Source organism: Eucyclogobius newberryi, unplaced genomic scaffold (genome assembly GCF_026437365.1).
Source record: "Eucyclogobius newberryi isolate DKJ021-1_F unplaced genomic scaffold, fEucNew1.0.hap1 SCAF_45, whole genome shotgun sequence".
Classification (NCBI taxonomy): Eukaryota; Metazoa; Chordata; class Actinopteri; order Gobiiformes; family Gobiidae; genus Eucyclogobius; species Eucyclogobius newberryi.
Genome location: NW_027316112.1, coordinates 646,685 through 665,749, shown reverse-complemented (window position 1 = coordinate 665,749; position 19,065 = coordinate 646,685). Strand labels below are relative to the sequence as shown.

General features: G+C 49.8%; 2 protein-coding genes across 2 annotated transcripts in view; both read left to right on the top strand.

Moving 5' to 3' along the window:
• The first annotated feature begins 1,108 nt into the window (after positions 1 to 1,108).
• On the top strand, positions 1,109 to 5,279 carry LOC140380213 (mitochondrial import inner membrane translocase subunit Tim9). The gene is made up of 3 exons (XM_072464376.1): positions 1,109 to 1,240; positions 1,314 to 1,409; positions 5,037 to 5,279. The coding sequence occupies exons 1-3, from the start codon at positions 1,202 to 1,204 to the stop codon at positions 5,166 to 5,168; spliced, it is 267 nt and encodes an 88-aa protein (XP_072320477.1). The 5' UTR covers positions 1,109 to 1,201; the 3' UTR covers positions 5,169 to 5,279.
• Positions 5,280 to 6,147: 868 nt separating this feature from the next.
• LOC140380203 (bromodomain adjacent to zinc finger domain protein 1A-like) overlaps positions 6,148 to 19,065 on the top strand; it is a 40,658-nt gene continuing 27,740 nt past the window's right edge. The window contains exons 1-5 of the mRNA XM_072464365.1: positions 6,148 to 6,650; positions 15,025 to 15,303; positions 16,007 to 16,159; positions 16,297 to 16,389; positions 16,461 to 16,548. Coding sequence (XP_072320466.1) covers positions 6,538 to 6,650; positions 15,025 to 15,303; positions 16,007 to 16,159; positions 16,297 to 16,389; positions 16,461 to 16,548 — 726 coding nt within the window. The 5' untranslated portion in view covers positions 6,148 to 6,537. The remainder of the gene's footprint in view (positions 6,651 to 15,024; positions 15,304 to 16,006; positions 16,160 to 16,296; positions 16,390 to 16,460; positions 16,549 to 19,065) is intronic.

Sequence of the window (19,065 nt, the reverse complement as noted above, 5' to 3'; positions counted from 1 at the left end):
AGAGACGTGACCCATAGAGACATGACCCAAGAGACGTGACCAAAGAGACGTGACCCATAGAGATGTGACCCAAGAGACGTGACCCAAGAGACATGACCCATAGAGACGTGACCCATAGAGACGTGACCCAAGAGACGTGACCCATAGAGACATGACCCAAAAGACATGACCCATAGAGACGTGACCCAAGAGACGTGACCCATAGAGACATGACCCAAAAGACATGACCCATAGAAACGTTACAAGAGACGTGACCCAAGAGACGTGACCCATAGAGACGTGACCCATAGAGACGTGACCCATAGAGACATGACCCAAGAGACGTGACCCAAGAGACATGACCCATAGAGACGTGACCCATAGAGACGTGACCCATAGAAACGTGACCCAAGGGACGTGACCCATAAACCACGTGTTCAGACTGTGCGCCCGCAGTGTCCACGCCGCGGCGCTGTCTCCGCTCTCACGTGTCCTTCTCACGGTCACGGATCAGGTCCTGGATTTCAGCTCAAATTCAGGTAAACTGGACCTAAACCCGGCTCTGGACCGGCTCTTGACCCGGTTCGGACCTGGGTGACGCAGGGCTTTACCGGTCCCGGGGCTGAGCGCGTGAAACTGGAGGAATAACGGGAGAATCTGACGTAAACACCGGACTGACGTTAGCTGTAGCCGCTATATTAGCCGCTGTTAGCTCTGTTAGCTGCTGTTAGCTCTGTTAGCCAAATCTGACTAAACCAAGTGTAAACTAGGACTAAGCCGGGTCTAAACCAGGACTAAGCCGGGTCTAAACCAGGACTAAGCCGGGTCTAAACCAGGACTAAACTAGGTCTAAACCAGGACTGAAACGGGTCTAAACTTTAAACTAATCTTTTGTTTATTGGAGATCTTCTACTGAAAGTGTTTTTCACACTTCCTATAAGTGATCTGTTCTTTTCCTCTGGATCTACCTGCGTTGCAACAATGAAATTTCCCCATATGGGACGATAAAGGAATATCTTATCTTATCTTAAACCATGACTCAACCGGGTCTAAACCAGGTCTAACAAACACTATAAACACTAGGTGTCAGTTTTAATGCTTTATTGGTGTTGTCCCTTGGCTTGTGCAGACCTCAGACTGGGTTCTGGTGCTGGTGCTGGTGCTGGTTCTGGTGCTGGTTCTGGTGCTGGTTCTGGTGCTGGTTCTGGTGCTGGTTCTGGTGATGGCGGTGCAGGTGACGGAGGCGGATCAGGTCAAACAGGTGAAGCTCAAACACATGCAGTGATGTGTGTGACCTGCAGGTGGCGCTCTGACGTTCCTCTGGTTTGTTTCAGTTTAAAGAGTTCCTGGGGACCTACAACAAAGTGACAGAGAACTGCTTCATGGACTGTGTCAAAGACTTCACCACACGAGACGTGCGCCCAGAAGAGGTGAGGACCTGTGCAAGCTCCTCTCCTCTTGTTCTCATCTCCTCCTGTTCTCCTCCTCTGTTCTCCTCATGTTCTCCTCCTCTTCTCTTGTTCTCATCTCCTCCTGTTCTCCTCATGTGCTCCTCATGTTCTCCTCATGTGCTCCTCATGTTCTCCTCATGTTCTCCTCATGTTCTCCTCATGTTCTCCTCATGTGCTCCTCATGTGCTCCTCATGTTCTCCTCATGTTCTCCTCATGTGCTCCTCATGTTCTCCTCATGTGCTCCTCATGTTCTCCTCATGTGCTCCTCATGTTCTCCTCATGTGCTCCTCATGTTCTCCTCATGTTCTCCTCATGTGCTCCTCATGTGCTCCTCATGTTCTCCTCATGTTCTCCTCATGTGCTCCTCATGTGCTCCTCATGTTCTCCTCATGTGCTCCTCATGTTCTCCTCATGTTCTCCTCATGTGCTCCTCATGTTCTCATGTGCTCCTCATGTTCTCCTCATGTTCTCCTCATGTGCTCCTCATGTGCTCCTCATGTGCTCCTCATGTGCTCCTCATGTGCTCCTCATGTGCTCCTCATGTTCTCCTCATGTGCTCCTCATGTTCTCCTCATGTGCTCCTCATGTGCTCCTCATGTGCTCCTCATGTGCTCCTCATGTTCTCATGTGCTCCTCATGTTCTCCTCATGTGCTCCTCATGTGCTCCTCATGTGCTCCTCATGTGCTCCTCATGTTCTCCTCATGTGCTCCTCATGTTCTCCTCATGTGCTCCTCATGTTCTCCTCATGTGCTCCTCATGTTCTCCTCATGTGCTCCTCATGTGCTCCTCATGTTCTCCTCATGTGCTCCTCATGTGCTCCTCATGTGCTCCTCATGTTCTCCTCATGTTCTCCTCATGTGCTCCTCATGTTCTCCTCATGTTCTCCTCATGTTCTCCTCATGTGCTCCTCATGTGCTCCTCATGTTCTCCTCATGTGCTCCTCATGTGCTCCTCATGTTCTCCTCATGTGCTCCTCATGTTCTCCTCATGTGCTCCTCATGTTCTCCTCATGTTCTCCTCATGTTCTCCTCATGTGCTCCTCATGTGCTCCTCATGTTCTCCTCATGTGCTCCTCATGTTCTCCTCATGTGCTCCTCATGTTCTCCTCATGTGCTCCTCATGTTCTCCTCATGTGCTCCTCATGTTCTCCTCATGTGCTCCTCATGTTCTCCTCATGTTCTCCTCATGTTCTCCTCATGTGCTCCTCATGTGCTCCTCATGTTCTCCTCATGTGCTCCTCATGTGCTCCTCATGTTCTCCTCATGTTCTCCTCATGTTCTCCTCATGTGCTCCTCATGTGCTCCTCATGTTCTCATGTTCTCCTCATGTTCTCCTCATGTGCTCCTCATGTGCTCCTCATGTGCTCCTCATGTGCTCCTCATGTGCTCCTCATGTTCTCCTCATGTTCTCCTCATGTGCTCCTCATGTTCTCCTCATGTGCTCCTCATGTGCTCCTCATGTTCTCCTCATGTTCTCCTCATGTTCTCCTCATGTTCTCCTCATGTTCTCCTCATGTGCTCCTCATGTGCTCCTCATGTTCTCCTCATGTTCTCCTCATGTGCTCCTCATGTGCTCCTCATGTTCTCCTCATGTGCTCCTCATGTTCTCCTCATGTTCTCCTCATGTGCTCCTCATGTGCTCCTCATGTGCTCCTCATGTGCTCCTCATGTTCTCCTCATGTGCTCCTCATGTTCTCCTCATGTTCTCCTCATGTTCTCCTCATGTTCTCCTCATGTGCTCCTCATGTTCTCCTCATGTGCTCCTCATGTGCTCCTAATGTTCTCCTCATGTGCTCCTCATGTGCTCCTCATGTTCTCCTCATGTTCTCCTCATGTTCTCCTCATGTGCTCCTCATGTTCTCCTCATGTTCTCCTCATGTGCTCCTCATGTGCTCCTCATGTTCTCCTCATGTTCTCCTCATGTGCTCCTCATGTTCTCCTCATGTCCTCATGTTCTCCTCATGTGCTCCTCATGTGCTCCTCATGTGCTCCTCATGTGCTCCTCATGTTCTCCTCATGTTCTCCTCATGTGCTCCTCATGTGCTCCTCATGTTCTCCTCATGTTCTCCTCATGTGCTCCTCATGTTCTCCTCATGTGCTCCTCATGTGCTCCTCATGTGCTCCTCATGTGCTCCTCATGTGCTCCTCATGTTCTCCTCATGTTCTCCTCATGTGCTCCTCATGTTCTCCTCATGTGCTCCTCATGTTCTCCTCATGTGCTCCTCATGTTCTCCTCATGTGCTCCTCATGTTCTCCTCATGTGCTCCTCATGTGCTCCTCATGTGCTCCTCATGTTCTCCTCATGTTCTCCTCATGTTCTCCTCATGTTCTCCTCATGTGCTCCTCATGTGCTCCTCATGTGCTCCTCATGTTCTCATGTGCTCCTCATGTTCTCCTCATGTGCTCCTCATGTGCTCCTCATGTTCTCCTCATGTTCTCCTCATGTGCTCCTCATGTTCTCCTCATGTTCTCATGTTCTCCTCATGTGCTCCTCATGTTCTCATGTTCTCCTCATGTGCTCCTCATGTTCTCCTCATGTGCTCCTCATGTTCTCCTCATGTTCTCCTCATGTGCTCCTCATGTTCTCCTCATGTCCTCATGTTCTCCTCATGTGCTCCTCATGTTCTCCTCATGTTCTCCTCATGTTCTCCTCATGTTCTCCTCATGTCCTCATGTTCTCCTCATGTCCTCATGTTCTCCTCATGTTCTCCTCATGTGCTCCTCATGTGCTCCTCATGTTCTCCTCATGTGCTCCTCATGTGCTCCTCATGTTCTCCTCATGTCCTCATGTTCTCCTCATGTGCTCCTCATGTTCTCCTCATGTTCTCCTCATGTTCTCCTCATGTGCTCCTCATGTTCTCCTCATGTCCTCATGTTCTCCTCATGTTCTCCTCATGTGCTCCTCATGTGCTCCTCATGTTCTCCTCATGTGCTCCTCATGTGCTCCTCATGTTCTCCTCATGTCCTCATGTGCTCCTCATGTGCTCCTCATGTGCTCCTCATGTGCTCCTCATGTTCTCCTCATGTCCTCATGTTCTCCTCATGTGCTCCTCATGTTCTCCTCATGTTCTCCTCATGTTCTCCTCATGTTCTCCTCATGTGCTCCTCATGTTCTCCTCATGTCCTCATGTTCTCCTCATGTTCTCCTCATGTGCTCCTCATGTGCTCCTCATGTTCTCCTCATGTGCTCCTCATGTTCTCCTCATGTCCTCATGTGCTCCTCATGTTCTCCTCATGTTCTCCTCATGTGCTCCTCATGTTCTCCTCATGTCCTCATGTTCTCCTCATGTTCTCCTCATGTGCTCCTCATGTGCTCCTCATGTTCTCCTCATGTGCTCCTCATGTGCTCCTCATGTTCTCCTCATGTGCTCCTCATGTGCTCCTCATGTTCTCCTCATGTTCTCCTCATGTGCTCCTCATGTTCTCCTCATGTGCTCCTCATGTTCTCCTCATGTCCTCATGTTCTCCTCATGTCCTCATGTTCTCCTCATGTGCTCCTCATGTGCTCCTCATGTTCTCCTCATGTGCTCCTCATGTTCTCCTCATGTTCTCCTCATGTTCTCCTCATGTGCTCCTCATGTTCTCCTCATGTTCTTGTGTCTCAGTCGAGCTGCTCAGAGTCGTGTCTGCAGAAGTACCTGAAGATGACTCAGAGGATCTCCATGAGGTTTCAGGAGTACCACATCCAGCAAAACGAGGCGCTGGCAGCCAAGGCGGGGCTTCTGGGGCCGCGGTGATGTCATCGGGGCCAAGGTGGTGATGTCGCGGGACCTCATCATGTGACCTCTGTTTGATGTTAGCTTGTTTTTTATGATTTTCATGTGATTAAAAGTAAAATATGAAACTGTGATATTCTTTTGCATTCTTAAAATTCGATACAACACCTAAAACAACACTAAAATAACATTTTTGGTCCGGGCGCCGCACAGACCCCTGGTCCTGTGGACCCGCCCCCAGCAGCTGAGGGTCAACATGTACTTTGTCACAATTATGCGGCATAAAATAATTATCATATTGTGATCTTTCACACTTTTTACCACAACAAACTATATTGTTTACTGTGCCATAATGGTGTCTTAGATGTTTATTGGAGAAAATAATATACATTATAATAACTAATGAGGATAAGTCTGGAGTGAGTTTGGTTTAATCTGAAAAATAAACTATTAGAGCGGACTAAAGTTCTCAAATGTCAAAATACTTGTTGTTGTTGTTTTATGGCGGTTTCCAAGTGTGACGTCACCATCTTTATTCTTTTTTTAACCCGCACACACAATTTAAAGACGTAAATTTCTTTAATTTACGTCACTGTTTGATTACGTCACTGCCAGGCCCCGCGTCCATTACTGAGGGGACCAATCAGCGCTGAGCGGGTCAGTCAGGCTCCGCCCTCTTACTCACGGCGCGCGGACACTTCACGGACTCCCGCCTCGGTTTGATCCCGCGAATTCACCCAAGAAAAACGCAAATAAAACCACAAAATACGGAAGGAATGACGTGATAAAGCGAAAGGAAGACGACATAGATGAAATACTTTAATTCAAAGGCGTAAAATGGCAGTAAATGGAGTGATTCATGGGGAAAGTGTAAAATAGAGAAAACACGTTGCATTTTTTAAAAACATGTCCAAATTATAATTAAACCGCTCAAAATGAACGTAAACGCGCGGCTTTAGCCTCTGAAGTGAATAAAAGTACATTATATTTCTGATTTTAACGCGGTGTTTGTCGCTGTATTTTCGGTTCGAGCCCCGGGAAGCTCCCGTGTCCGAGCCTCCGTGAAGTGTTTGAAAACTTGGTCAACAGCCGCGGGACTTGAGCCCGGTTCAGCCGCGGAAAGAGCCCGGTTCAGCCGCGGAAAGTGCCCCGTACAGCCGCGGAAAGTGCCCGCTTCGACCCGCGCCCCGTGCCCGTGCGCCGCCGGCCCCGTGTGGACCCGGAGAACCGGCTTCAAGGCGGTGTAGCGGCGTCAGGAGCTCCGAGCCGCGGCTCCGAGCTGCTCCATGTGCTGGGCAGATTATCTCTAACAAAGAGCCGAGAGTCGCGCGTCGATCCGCCCGCACTTCCGAGCCCGGTCCCGGTCCCGGTCCCGAGCCCAGACCCGGAGATGCCGCTGCTTCACCGGAAACCGTTTGTGAGGCAGAAACCACCACCGAACCTGGACCCGGACGAGGAGGTGTTTCTGTGCAAAATCACACACGAGATCTTCAGAAGCTACGAGTAAGTTCTGACCCAAGGTTCTGACGTTCTGACCCAAGGTTCTGACCCAAACCCTTCAGCTCCAGAAGTTCCGACTAAAGCTCTAAATGTGAAGTGTGATGTAAAAGAGAAACACTGGATTTACTGCTCATTATGACACTTTCATCTGCAGTTATTACACACTTTAACACTAATTATACATTTGTGAAGCTCAGACACAGACTTGAAGCTAGAAAGTATTATTTTGGTTTATAATTAGAAAATCTTCTCGTCATCGAAAACTTCTCGTTTCAATGACAGTTTGTACGTGGTTTATGTCGGTTAATCGGTGACATGTTCTGGTCGACTTAATGACTCTTTTCCATAGTTTAATTCAATCCCATTAGTGACATTAGAGCAGTTTAAGAGTGTTGTTTCAGAGCGATGTTTGCTCGTGTTGTTCGCGGGGCTCGGAGGCACCTGCCCCGGCTGTCAGCGCCGATAAGCGGCTCCGATAAGCGGCTCCGAAGTGTCCCGAAAACAGACAAAACACACGGAGAAAGACTGCGTGACCAAGCCCGGGCTGAACGCTCGAGCTTTACCGACAAAAAGTGTGATTAAAGTGTGATAAAAGTGTGATAACGGCGCGGGAAGTGTCGCTGTCAGAGCCCGGGACAGAGTTAGCTTGGACCGGAGCTAATCCCGGGCTAGCGCCGCTCTCCCGCCTCCAGAGGCTCCGGAGAAACACGAACTGTCCCGAACTGTCCCGAACACGTTCCAATTCCGTCTTTGAAAACTGTAAAGAAGTTTCAGAATGTTTTTTCATGTTATTGGTTGTTTCTATAAGTTCTACTTTTTGAGATACAAATGTTTTAATAAATAATATTAGTAAAAACCGAAAATCAAAATTTTCATGAACTTGGAAAAACTATTGTGATACATTTAAACAACATGAAGTCAACAGAAATGGCAAATAAAGAAGTCTGAGGAGCTGAACATGAGACTTCAGACAGGTGTATTCTGATATTCTTATACATTTTGTTGTTTATTCATTCATTTTCTACCGCTTGTTCCCTTTCGGGGTCGCGGGTGACTGGAGCCTATCCCAGTGACATTGGGCCTTAGGCGGGGTACACAGGACCAACACAGAGCATAGACATTACAGACAACCATTCATTCTCATCGGTTTAAAAGGATATCCCTGAATCAGGACTGTCCCAACAAAGAAACTAATAAATACAAATAACTAAATGTCTCCTCGTTGGCCTCTGTGTCTCCTCGTTGGCCTTGGCTTCTTCGCGCTGTGAGGTGCTTCTCTGGTTGGCCTCATGAAGGTTCCTCTCTGGTTGGCATCGTGAAGGTTCCTCTCTGGTTGGCCTCATGAAGGTTCCTCTCTGGTTGGCATCGTGAAGGTTCCTCTCTGGTTGGCATCGTGAAGGTTCCTCTCTGGTTGGCATCGTGAAGGTTCCTCTCTGGTTGGCCTCGTGAAGGTTCCTCTCTGGTTGGCCTCGTGAAGGTTCCTCTGGTTGGCATCGTGAAGGTTCCTCTCTGGTTGGCCTCATGAAGGTTCCTCTGGTTGGCCTCGTGAAGATTCCTCTCTGGTTGGCCTCATGAAGGTTCCTCTCTGGTTGGCCTTGTGAAGGTTCCTCTTTGGTTGGCCTCATGAAGGTTCCTCTCTGGTTGGCCTCGTGAAGGTTCCTCTCTGGTTGGCCTCGTGAAGGTTCCTCTCTGGTTGGCATCGTGAAGGTTCCTCTCTGGTTGGCATCGTCAAGGTTCCTTTCTGGTTGGCATCGTGAAGGTTCCTCTCTGGTTGGCCTCATGAAGGTTCCTCTGGTTGGCCTCATGATGGTTCCTCTTTTGTTGACATCGTGAAGGATCCTCTATTGTTGACATCGTGAAGGTTCCTCTCTGGTTGGCATCGTGAAGGTTCCTCTCTGGTTGGCCTCATGAAGGATCCTCTATTGTTGACATCGTGAAGGTTCCTCTCTGGTTGGCCTCATGAAGGATCCTCTATTGTTGACATCGTGAAGGTTCCTCTCTGGTTGGCATTGTGAAGGTTCCTCTCTGGTTGGCCTCATGAAGGATCCTCTATTGTTGACATCGTGAAGGTTCCTCTCTGGTTGGCATCGTGAAGGTTCCTCTCTGGTTGGCATCGTGAAGGTTCCTCTCTGGTTGGCCTCGTGAAGGTTCCTCTCTGGTTGGCCTCGTGAAGGTTCCTCTGGTTGGCATCGTGAAGGTTCCTCTCTGGTTGGCCTCGTTAAGATTCCTCTCTGGTTGGCCTCGTGAAGGTTCCTCTCTGGTTGGCCTTGTGAAGGTTCCTCTTTGGTTGGCCTCATGAAGGTTCCTCTCTGGTTGGCCTCGTGAAGGTTCCTCTGGTTGGCCTCGTGAAGGTTCCTCTCTGGTTGGCATCGTGAAGGTTCCTCTCTGGTTGGCATCGTGAAGGTTCCTCTCTGGTTGGCCTCGTGAAGGTTCCTCTCTGGTTGGCCTCGTGAAGGTTCCTCTCTGGTTGGCCTCATGAAGGTTCCTCTCTGGTTGGCCTCATGAAGGTTCCTCTCTGGTTGGCCTCATGATGGTTCCTCTTTTGTTGACATCGTGAAGGTTCCTCTCCTGTTGGCCTCATGAAGGTTCCTCTCTGGTTGGCCTCATGAAGGTTCCTCTCTGGATGGCTTCATGAAGGTTCCTCTCTGGTTGGCCTCATGAAGGATCCTCTATTGTTGACATCGTGAAGGTTCCTCTCTGGTTGGCCTCATGAAGGATCCTCTATTGTTGACATCGTGAAGGTTCCTCTCTGGTTGGCATCGTGAAGGTTCCTCTCTGGTTGGCCTCATGAAGGATCCTCTATTGTTGACATCGTGAAGGTTCCTCTCTGGTTGGCATTGTGAAGGTTCCTCTCTGGTTGGCCTCATGAAGGATCCTCTATTGTTGACATCGTGAAGGTTCCTCTCTGGTTGGCATTGTGAAGGTTCCTCTCTGGTTGGCCTCATGAAGGATCCTCTATTGTTGACATCGTGAAGGTTCCTCTCTGGTTGGCATTGTGAAGGTTCCTCTCTGGTTGGCCTCATGAAGGATCCTCTATTGTTGACATCGTGAAGGTTCCTCTCTGGTTGGCCTCATGAAGGATCCTCTATTGTTGACATCGTGAAGGTTCCTCTCTGGTTGGCCTCATGAAGGATCCTCTATTGTTGACATCGTGAAGGTTCCTCTCTGGTTGGCCTCATGAAGGATCCTCTATTGTTGACATCGTGAAGGTTCCTCTCTGGTTGGCCTCATGAAGGATCCTCTATTGTTGACATCGTGAAGGTTCCTCTCTGGTTGGCCTCATGAAGGATCCTCTATTGTTGACATCGTGAAGGTTCCTCTCTGGTTGGCCTCATGAAGGATCCTCTATTGTTGACATCGTGAAGGTTCCTCTCTGGTTGGCCTCATGAAGGATCCTCTATTGTTGACATCGTGAAGGTTCCTCTCTGGTTGGCCTCATGAAGGATCCTCTATTGTTGACATCGTGAAGGTTCCTCTCTGGTTGGCCTCATGAAGGATCCTCTATTGTTGACATCGTGAAGGTTCCTCTCTGGTTGGCCTCATGAAGGATCCTCTATTGTTGACATCGTGAAGGTTCCTCTCTGGTTGGCCTCATGAAGGATCCTCTATTGTTGACATCGTGAAGGTTCCTCTCTGGTTGGCCTCGTGAAGGATCCTCTATTGTTGACATCGTGAAGGTTCCTCTCTGGTTGGCATCGTGAAGGTTCCTCTCTGGTTGGCCTCGTGAAGGATCCTCTATTGTTGACATCGTGAAGGTTCCTCTCTGGTTGGCATCGTGAAGGTTCCTCTCTGGTTGGCCTCATGAAGGATCCTCTATTGTTGACATCGTGAAGGTTCCTCTCTGGTTGGCCTCATGAAGGATCCTCTATTGTTGACATCGTGAAGGTTCCTCTCTGGTTGGCCTCATGAAGGATCCTCTATTGTTGACATCGTGAAGGTTCCTCTCTGGTTGGCATCGTGAAGGTTCCTCTCTGGTTGGCCTCATGAAGGATCCTCTATTGTTGACATCGTGAAGGTTCCTCTCTGGTTGGCCTCGTGAAGGTTCCTCTCTGGTTGGCCTCATGAAGGTTCCTCTCTGGTTGGCCTCATGAAGGTTCCTCTCTGGTTGGCCTCATGAAGGTTCCTCTCTGGTTGGCCTCATGATGGTTCCTCTTTTGTTGACATCGTGAAGGTTCCTCTCCTGTTGGCCTCATGACGGTTCCTCTCTGGTTGGCCTCATGAAGGTTCCTCTCTGGATGGCTTCATGAAGGTTCCTCTCTGGTTGGCCTCATGAAGGATCCTCTATTGTTGACATCGTGAAGGTTCCTCTCTGGTTGGCCTCATGAAGGATCCTCTATTGTTGACATCGTGAAGGTTCCTCTCTGGTTGGCATCGTGAAGGTTCCTCTCTGGTTGGCCTCATGAAGGATCCTCTATTGTTGACATCGTGAAGGTTACTCTCTGGTTGGCATTGTGAAGGTTCCTCTCTGGTTAGCCTCATGAAGGATCCTCTATTGTTGACATCGTGAAGGTTCCTCTCTGGTTGGCATTGTGAAGGTTCCTCTCTGGTTGGCCTCATGAAGGATCCTCTATTGTTGACATCGTGAAGGTTCCTCTCTGGTTGGCCTCATGAAGCATCCTCTATTGTTGACATCGTGAAGGTTCCTCTCTGGTTGGCCTCATGAAGGATCCTCTATTGTTGACATCGTGAAGGTTCCTCTCTGGTTGGCCTCATGAAGCATCCTCTATTGTTGACATCGTGAAGGTTCCTCTCTGGTTGGCCTCATGAAGGATCCTCTATTGTTGACATCGTGAAGGTTCCTCTCTGGTTGGCATTGTGAAGGTTCCTCTCTGGCTGGCCTCATGAAGGATCCTCTATTGTTGACATCGTGAAGGTTCCTCTCTGGTTGGCATTGTGAAGGTTCCTCTCTGGTTGGCCTCATGAAGGATCCTCTATTGTTGACATCGTGAAGGTTCCTCTCTGGTTGGCATTGTGAAGGTTCCTCTCTGGTTGGCCTCATGAAGGATCCTCTATTGTTGACATCGTGAAGGTTCCTCTCTGGTTGGCCTCATGAAGCATCCTCTATTGTTGACATCGTGAAGGTTCCTCTCTGGTTGGCCTCATGAAGGATCCTCTATTGTTGACATCGTGAAGGTTCCTCTCTGGTTGGCCTCATGAAGGATCCTCTATTGTTGACATCGTGAAGGTTCCTCTCTGGTTGGCCTCATGAAGGATCCTCTATTGTTGACATCGTGAAGGTTCCTCTCTGGTTGGCCTCATGAAGGATCCTCTATTGTTGACATCGTGAAGGTTCCTCTCTGGTTGGCCTCATGAAGGATCCTCTATTGTTGACATCGTGAAGGTTCCTCTCTGGTTGGCCTCATGAAGGATCCTCTATTGTTGACATCGTGAAGGTTCCTCTCTGGTTGGCCTCATGAAGGATCCTCTATTGTTGACATCGTGAAGGTTCCTCTCTGGTTGGCCTCATGAAGGATCCTCTATTGTTGACATCGTGAAGGTTCCTCTCTGGTTGGCCTCATGAAGGATCCTCTATTGTTGACATCGTGAAGGTTCCTCTCTGGTTGGCCTCATGAAGGATCCTCTATTGTTGACATCGTGAAGGTTCCTCTCTGGTTGGCCTCGTGAAGGATCCTCTATTGTTGACATCGTGAAGGTTCCTCTCTGGTTGGCATCGTGAAGGTTCCTCTCTGGTTGGCATCGTGAAGGTTCCTCTCTGGTTGGCCTCGTGAAGGATCCTCTATTGTTGACATCGTGAAGGTTCCTCTCTGGTTGGCATCGTGAAGGTTCCTCTCTGGTTGGCCTCATGAAGGATCCTCTATTGTTGACATCGTGAAGGTTCCTCTCTGGTTGGCCTCATGAAGGATCCTCTATTGTTGACATCGTGAAGGTTCCTCTCTGGTTGGCCTCATGAAGGATCCTCTATTGTTGACATCGTGAAGGTTCCTCTCTGGTTGGCCTCATGAAGGATCCTCTATTGTTGACATCGTGAAGGTTCCTCTCTGGTTGGCATCGTGAAGGTTCCTCTCTGGTTGGCCTCATGAAGGATCCTCTATTGTTGACATCGTGAAGGTTCCTCTCTGGTTGGCATTGTGAAGGTTCCTCTCTGGTTGGCCTCATGAAGGATCCTCTATTGTTGACATCGTGAAGGTTCCTCTCTGGTTGGCCTCGTGAAGGTTCCTCTCTGGTTGGCCTCATGAAGGTTCCTCTCTGGTTGGCCTCATGAAGGTTCCTCTCTGGTTGGCCTCATGAAGGTTCCTCTCTGGTTGGCCTCATGATGGTTCCTCTTTTGTTGACATCGTGAAGGTTCCTCTCCTGTTGGCCTCATGAAGGTTCCTCTCTGGTTGGCCTCATGAAGGTTCCTCTCTGGATGGCTTCATGAAGGTTCCTCTCTGGTTGGCCTCATGAAGGATCCTCTATTGTTGACATCGTGAAGGTTCCTCTCTGGTTGGCCTCATGAAGGATCCTCTATTGTTGACATCGTGAAGGTTCCTCTCTGGTTGGCATCGTGAAGGTTCCTCTCTGGTTGGCCTCATGAAGGATCCTCTATTGTTGACATCGTGAAGGTTCCTCTCTGGTTGGCATTGTGAAGGTTCCTCTCTGGTTGGCCTCATGAAGGATCCTCTATTGTTGACATCGTGAAGGTTCCTCTCTGGTTGGCATTGTGAAGGTTCCTCTCTGGTTGGCCTCATGAAGGATCCTCTATTGTTGACATCGTGAAGGTTCCTCTCTGGTTGGCCTCATGAAGCATCCTCTATTGTTGACATCGTGAAGGTTCCTCTCTGGTTGGCCTCATGAAGGATCCTCTATTGTTGACATCGTGAAGGTTCCTCTCTGGTTGGCCTCGTGAAGGATCCTCTATTGTTGACATCGTGAAGGTTCCTCTCTGGTTGGCCTCATGAAGCATCCTCTATTGTTGACATCGTGAAGGTTCCTCTCTGGTTGGCCTCATGAAGGATCCTCTATTGTTGACATCGTGAAGGTTCCTCTCTGGTTGGCATTGTGAAGGTTCCTCTCTGGCTGGCCTCATGAAGGATCCTCTATTGTTGACATCGTGAAGGTTCCTCTCTGGTTGGCATTGTGAAGGTTCCTCTCTGGTTGGCCTCATGAAGGATCCTCTATTGTTGACATCGTGAAGGTTCCTCTCTGGTTGGCATTGTGAAGGTTCCTCTCTGGTTGGCCTCATGAAGGATCCTCTATTGTTGACATCGTGAAGGTTCCTCTCTGGTTGGCCTCATGAAGCATCCTCTATTGTTGACATCGTGAAGGTTCCTCTCTGGTTGGCCTCATGAAGGATCCTCTATTGTTGACATCGTGAAGGTTCCTCTCTGGTTGGCCTCATGAAGGATCCTCTATTGTTGACATCGTGAAGGTTCCTCTCTGGTTGGCCTCATGAAGGATCCTCTATTGTTGACATCGTGAAGGTTCCTCTCTGGTTGGCCTCATGAAGGATCCTCTATTGTTGACATCGTGAAGGTTCCTCTCTGGTTGGCCTCATGAAGGTTCCTCTCTGGTTGACATCGTGAAGGTTCCTCTCTGGTTGGCCTCATGAAGGATCCTCTATTGTTGACATCGTGAAGGTTCCTCTCTGGTTGGCCTCATGAAGGATCCTCTATTGTTGACATCGTGAAGGTTCCTCTCTGGTTGGCCTCATGAAGGATCCTCTATTGTTGACATCGTGAAGGTTCCTCTCTGGTTGGCCTCATGAAGGTTCCTCTCTGGTTGACATCGTGAAGGTTCCTCTCTGGTTGGCCTCATGAAGGATCCTCTATTGTTGACATCGTGAAGGTTCCTCTCTGGTTGGCCTCGTGAAGGATCCTCTATTGTTGACATCGTGAAGGTTCCTCTCTGGTTGGCCTCATGAAGGATCCTCTATTGTTGACATCGTGAAGGTTCCTCTCTGGTTGGCATCGTGAAGGTTCCTCTCTGGTTGGCCTCATGAAGGATCCTCTATTGTTGACATCGTGAAGGTTCCTCTCTGGTTGGCCTCGTGAAGGATCCTCTATTGTTGACATCGTGAAGGTTCCTCTCTGGTTGGCATTGTGAAGGTTCCTCTCTGGTTGGCCTCGTGAAGGATCCTCTCTGGTTGACATCGTGAAGGTTCCTCTCTGGTTGGCCTCATGAAGGTTCCTCTCTGGTTGACATCGTGAAGGTTCCTCTCTGGTTGGCCTCATGAAGGATCCTCTATTGTTGACATCGTGAAGGTTCCTCTCTGGTTGACATCGTGAAGGTTCCTCTCTGGTTGGCCTCATGAAGGTTCCTCTCTGGTTGACATCGTGAAGGTTCCTCTCTGGTTGGCCTCATGAAGGTTCCTCTCTGGTTGACATCGTGAAGGTTCCTCTCTGGTTGGCCTCATGAAGGTTCTTCTGTGTGTCCTCAGTGAGTTCTTCGAGCGCACCATCCTCTGTAACAGCCTGGTGTGGAGCTGTGCGCTGACCGGTCGAGCTGGCCTCACGTACCTGGAGGCTGTGGAGAGCGAGCGCAGAGCCAGGTCCAGTCTGCAGATGTTCCCCGAGTGTTTGGTCAAGCCTCTGCTGCTGCTGGTCAAGCAGAGCCAGAGCAAACGTCTGACCGAGCTGTGCGAGGAAGTCTACGGCTTCAGCAAAGAGCGATACTTCCCCGGAGAGAGCGTGGACGTGACTACCCGAGGAGGCAGCAGGTACCCGAGCGGGTTTAGACCGGGTGTAGACCGGGTGTGTAGACCGGGTGTAGACCGGGTGTAGACCTAGACGTGACCACCCGAGGAGGAAATGGGTACCAGAGGGGGTTTAGAGCGGGTTTAGAACAAGTTTAGGTTTTCATAAGGCTGTACTTCAGGAGCAAACCTCAGTTACATCTGACCCTGCTGTGCCCAGGGACCTACTGCAGCCTGTGCAGCCTGTGCAGCCTGTGCAGCCTGTGCAGCCTCTGCAGCCTGTGCAGTCTGTGCACCCTGTGCAGCCTGTGCAGCCTGTGCAGCCTGTGCAGTCTGTGCAGCCTCTGCAGCCTGTGCAGCCTGTGCAGTCTGTGCAGTCTGTGCACCCTGTGCAGCCTCTGCAGCCTGTGCAGTCTGTGCACCCTGTGCAGCCTTTGCAGCCTGTGCAGCCTCTGCAGCCTGTGCAGCCTGTGCAGTCTGTGCACCCTGTGCAGCCTGTGCAGCCTGTGCAGTCTGTGCACCCTGTGCAGCCTTTGCAGCCTGTGCAGCCTGTGCAGTCTGTGCAGCCTCTGCAGCCTGTGCAGTCTGTGCACCCTGTGCAGCCTGTGCAGTCTGTGCAGCCTGTGCAGTCTGTGCTGTGCAGCCTGTGCAGCCTGTTTATCATCTGTGAGGTCACTGGTGATAAAGTGGGGCTTGACCTCTGACCCTTGGGCCTGTGTTGTTTCAGAGCGGCGTGTCAGGTGGTGCAGGTCCTCTCTCCTCACTCCAGCGCTAACGGCCTCCTGCTCAGTCCTCATGCTAAAGCTAACGGCTCTGCACACAAGACCGAGGGGGACGCCATCGTCATCATCGACAGTGACGAGGAGGAGCCCGCCGTGCTGTAAGACCTTTAGTACACTATCGAGAACACACTTCAGACATGTTCTCCAGAGGCGTCAGTCACATTCACCTTTGGTCAAGTGTCTAAAGGTCTGAATGTTGTGGACTGAAACTCCTGACCTTCTCGTCTTGTTGCAGTAAACGTGGGAAGCCTCTGTCTCCGGCGGTCTTCAGATACACCGTGAAGCCGGCGGACGGAGAAGCGTTCACGGTGAAAGCGGCTCAGCTCAGGTCAGACGGCGCCCCCTGCTGGCCCCGCCCGTCTCTGTTCTTTTGTGTGATCAATGTTTTCTCGTGTTCAGTCGCAGGAAGAACGTTCTGTCCAAAGAGAAGCTGAAGCTGCTCTTCAAACAACACTGTGAGCCGCACAACGGAGCCATCGTCCTCAAGGTTCAGTTCACTCACTACAGCCACTTCCTCTAGAGAAGCTTTACTCACTACAGCCACTTCCTCTAGAGAAGCTTCACTCACTACAGCCGCTTCCTCTAGAGAAGGTTCAGTTCACTCACTACAGCCACTTCCTCTAGAGAAGCTTCACTCACTACAGCCGCTTCCTCTAGAGAAGGTTCAGTTCACTCACTACAGCCACTTCCTCTAGATAAGCTTTACTCACTACAGCCACTTCCTCTAGAGAAGCTTCAATCACTACAGCCACTTCCTCTAGAGAAGCTTCACTCACTACAGCCGCTTCCTCTAGAGAAGGTTCAGTTCACTCACTACAGCCGCTTCCTCTAGAGAAGGTTCAGTTCACTCACTACAGCCACTTCCTCTAGAGAAGCTTCACTCACTACAGCCGCTTCCTCTAGAGAAGCTTCACTCACTACAGCCGCTTCCTCTAGAGAAGGTTCAGTTCACTCACTACAGCCACTTCCTCTAGAGAAGGTTCAGTTCACTCACTACAGCCGCTTCCTCTAGATAAGCTTTACTCACTACAGCCACTTCCTCTAGAGAAGCTTCAATCACTACAGCCACTTCCTCTAGAGAAGCTTCACTCACTACAGCCGCTTCCTCTAGAGAAGGTTCAGTTCACTCACTACAGCCACTTCCTCTAGAGAAGCTTTACTCACTACAGCCACTTCCTCTAGAGAAGCTTCAATCACTACAGCCACCTCCTCTAGAGAAGCTTCACTCACTACAGCCGCTTCCTCTAGAGAAGGTTCAGTTCACTCACTACAGCCACTTCCTCTAGAGAAGCTTTACTCACTACAGCCACTTCCTCTAGAGAAGCTTCAATCACTACAGCCACTTCCTCTAGAGAAGCTTCACTCACTACAGCCGCTTCCTCTAGAGAAGGTTCAGTTCACTCACTACAGCCACTTCCTCTAGAGAAGCTTTACTCACTACAGCCACTTCCTCTAGAGAAGCTTCAATCACTACAGCCACTTCCTCTAGAGAAGGTTCACTCACTACAGCCGCTTCCTCTAGAGAAGGTTCAGTTCACTCACTACAGCCACTTCCTCTAGAGAAGCTTTACTCACTACAGCCACTTCCTCTAGAGAAGCTTCAATCACTACAGCCACTTCCTCTAGAGAAGCTTCACTCACTACAGCCGCTTCCTCTAGAGAAGGTTCAGTTCACTCACTACAGCCACTTCCTCTAGAGAAGCTTTACTCACTACAGCCACTTCCTCTAGAGAAGCTTCAATCACTACAGCCACTTCCTCTAGAGAAGCTTCACTCACTACAGCCGCTTCCTCTAGAGAAGGTTCAGTTCACTCACTACAGCCACTTCCTCTAGAGAAGCTTTACTCACTACAGCCACTTCCTCTAGAGAAGCTTCAATCACTACAGCCACTTCCTCTAGAGAAGCTTCACTCACTACAGCCGCTTCCTCTAGAGAAGGTTCAGTTCACTCACTACAGCCACTTCCTCTAGAGAAGCTTTACTCACTACAGCCACTTCCTCTAGAGAAGCTTCAATCACTACAGCCACTTCCTCTAGAGAAGGTTCACTCACTACAGCCGCTTCCTCTAGAGAAGGTTCAGTTCACTCACTACAGCCACTTCCTCTAGAGAAGCTTTACTCACTACAGCCACTTCCTCTAGAGAAGCTTCAATCACTACAGCCACTTCCTCTAGAGAAGGTTCACTCACTACAGCCGCTTCCTCTAGAGAAGCTTCACTCACTACAGCCACTTCCTCTAGAGAAGCTTTACTCACTACAGCCACTTCCTCTAGAGAAGCTTCACTCACTACAGCCACTTCCTCTAGAGAAGGTTCAGTTCACTCACTACAGCCACTTCCTCTAGAGAAGGTTCACTCACTACAGCCGCTTCCTCTAGAGAAGGTTCAGTTCACTCACTACAGCCACTTCCTCTAGAGAAGGTTCACTTCACTCACTACAGCCACTTCCTCTAGAGAAGGTTCACTTCACTCACTACAGCCGCTTCCTCTAGAGAAGGTTCACTTCACTCACTACAGCCACTTCCTCTAGAGAAGGTTCACTTCACTCACTACAGCCACTTCCTCTAGAGAAGGTTCACTTCACTCACTACAGCCGCTTCCTCTAGAGAAGGTTCACTTCACTCACTACAGCCGCTTCCTCTAGAGAAGGTTCACTTCACTCACTACAGCCGCTTCCTCTAGAGAAGGTTCAGTTCACTCACTACAGCCGCTTCCTCTAGAGAAGGTTCACTTCACTCACTACAGCCGCTTCCTCTAGAGAAGGTTCACTTCACTCACTACAGCCGTTTCCTCTAGAGAAGCTTCACTCACTACAGCCACTTCCTCTAGAGACGGTTCACTCACTACAGCCGCTTCCTCTAGAGAAGGTTCACTTCACTCACTACAGCCGCTTCCTCTAGAGAAGGTTCACTTCACTCACTACAGCCGCTTCCTCTAGAGAAGGTTCAGTTCACTCACTACAGCCGCTTCCTCTAGAGAAGGTTCAGTTCACTCACTACAGCCGC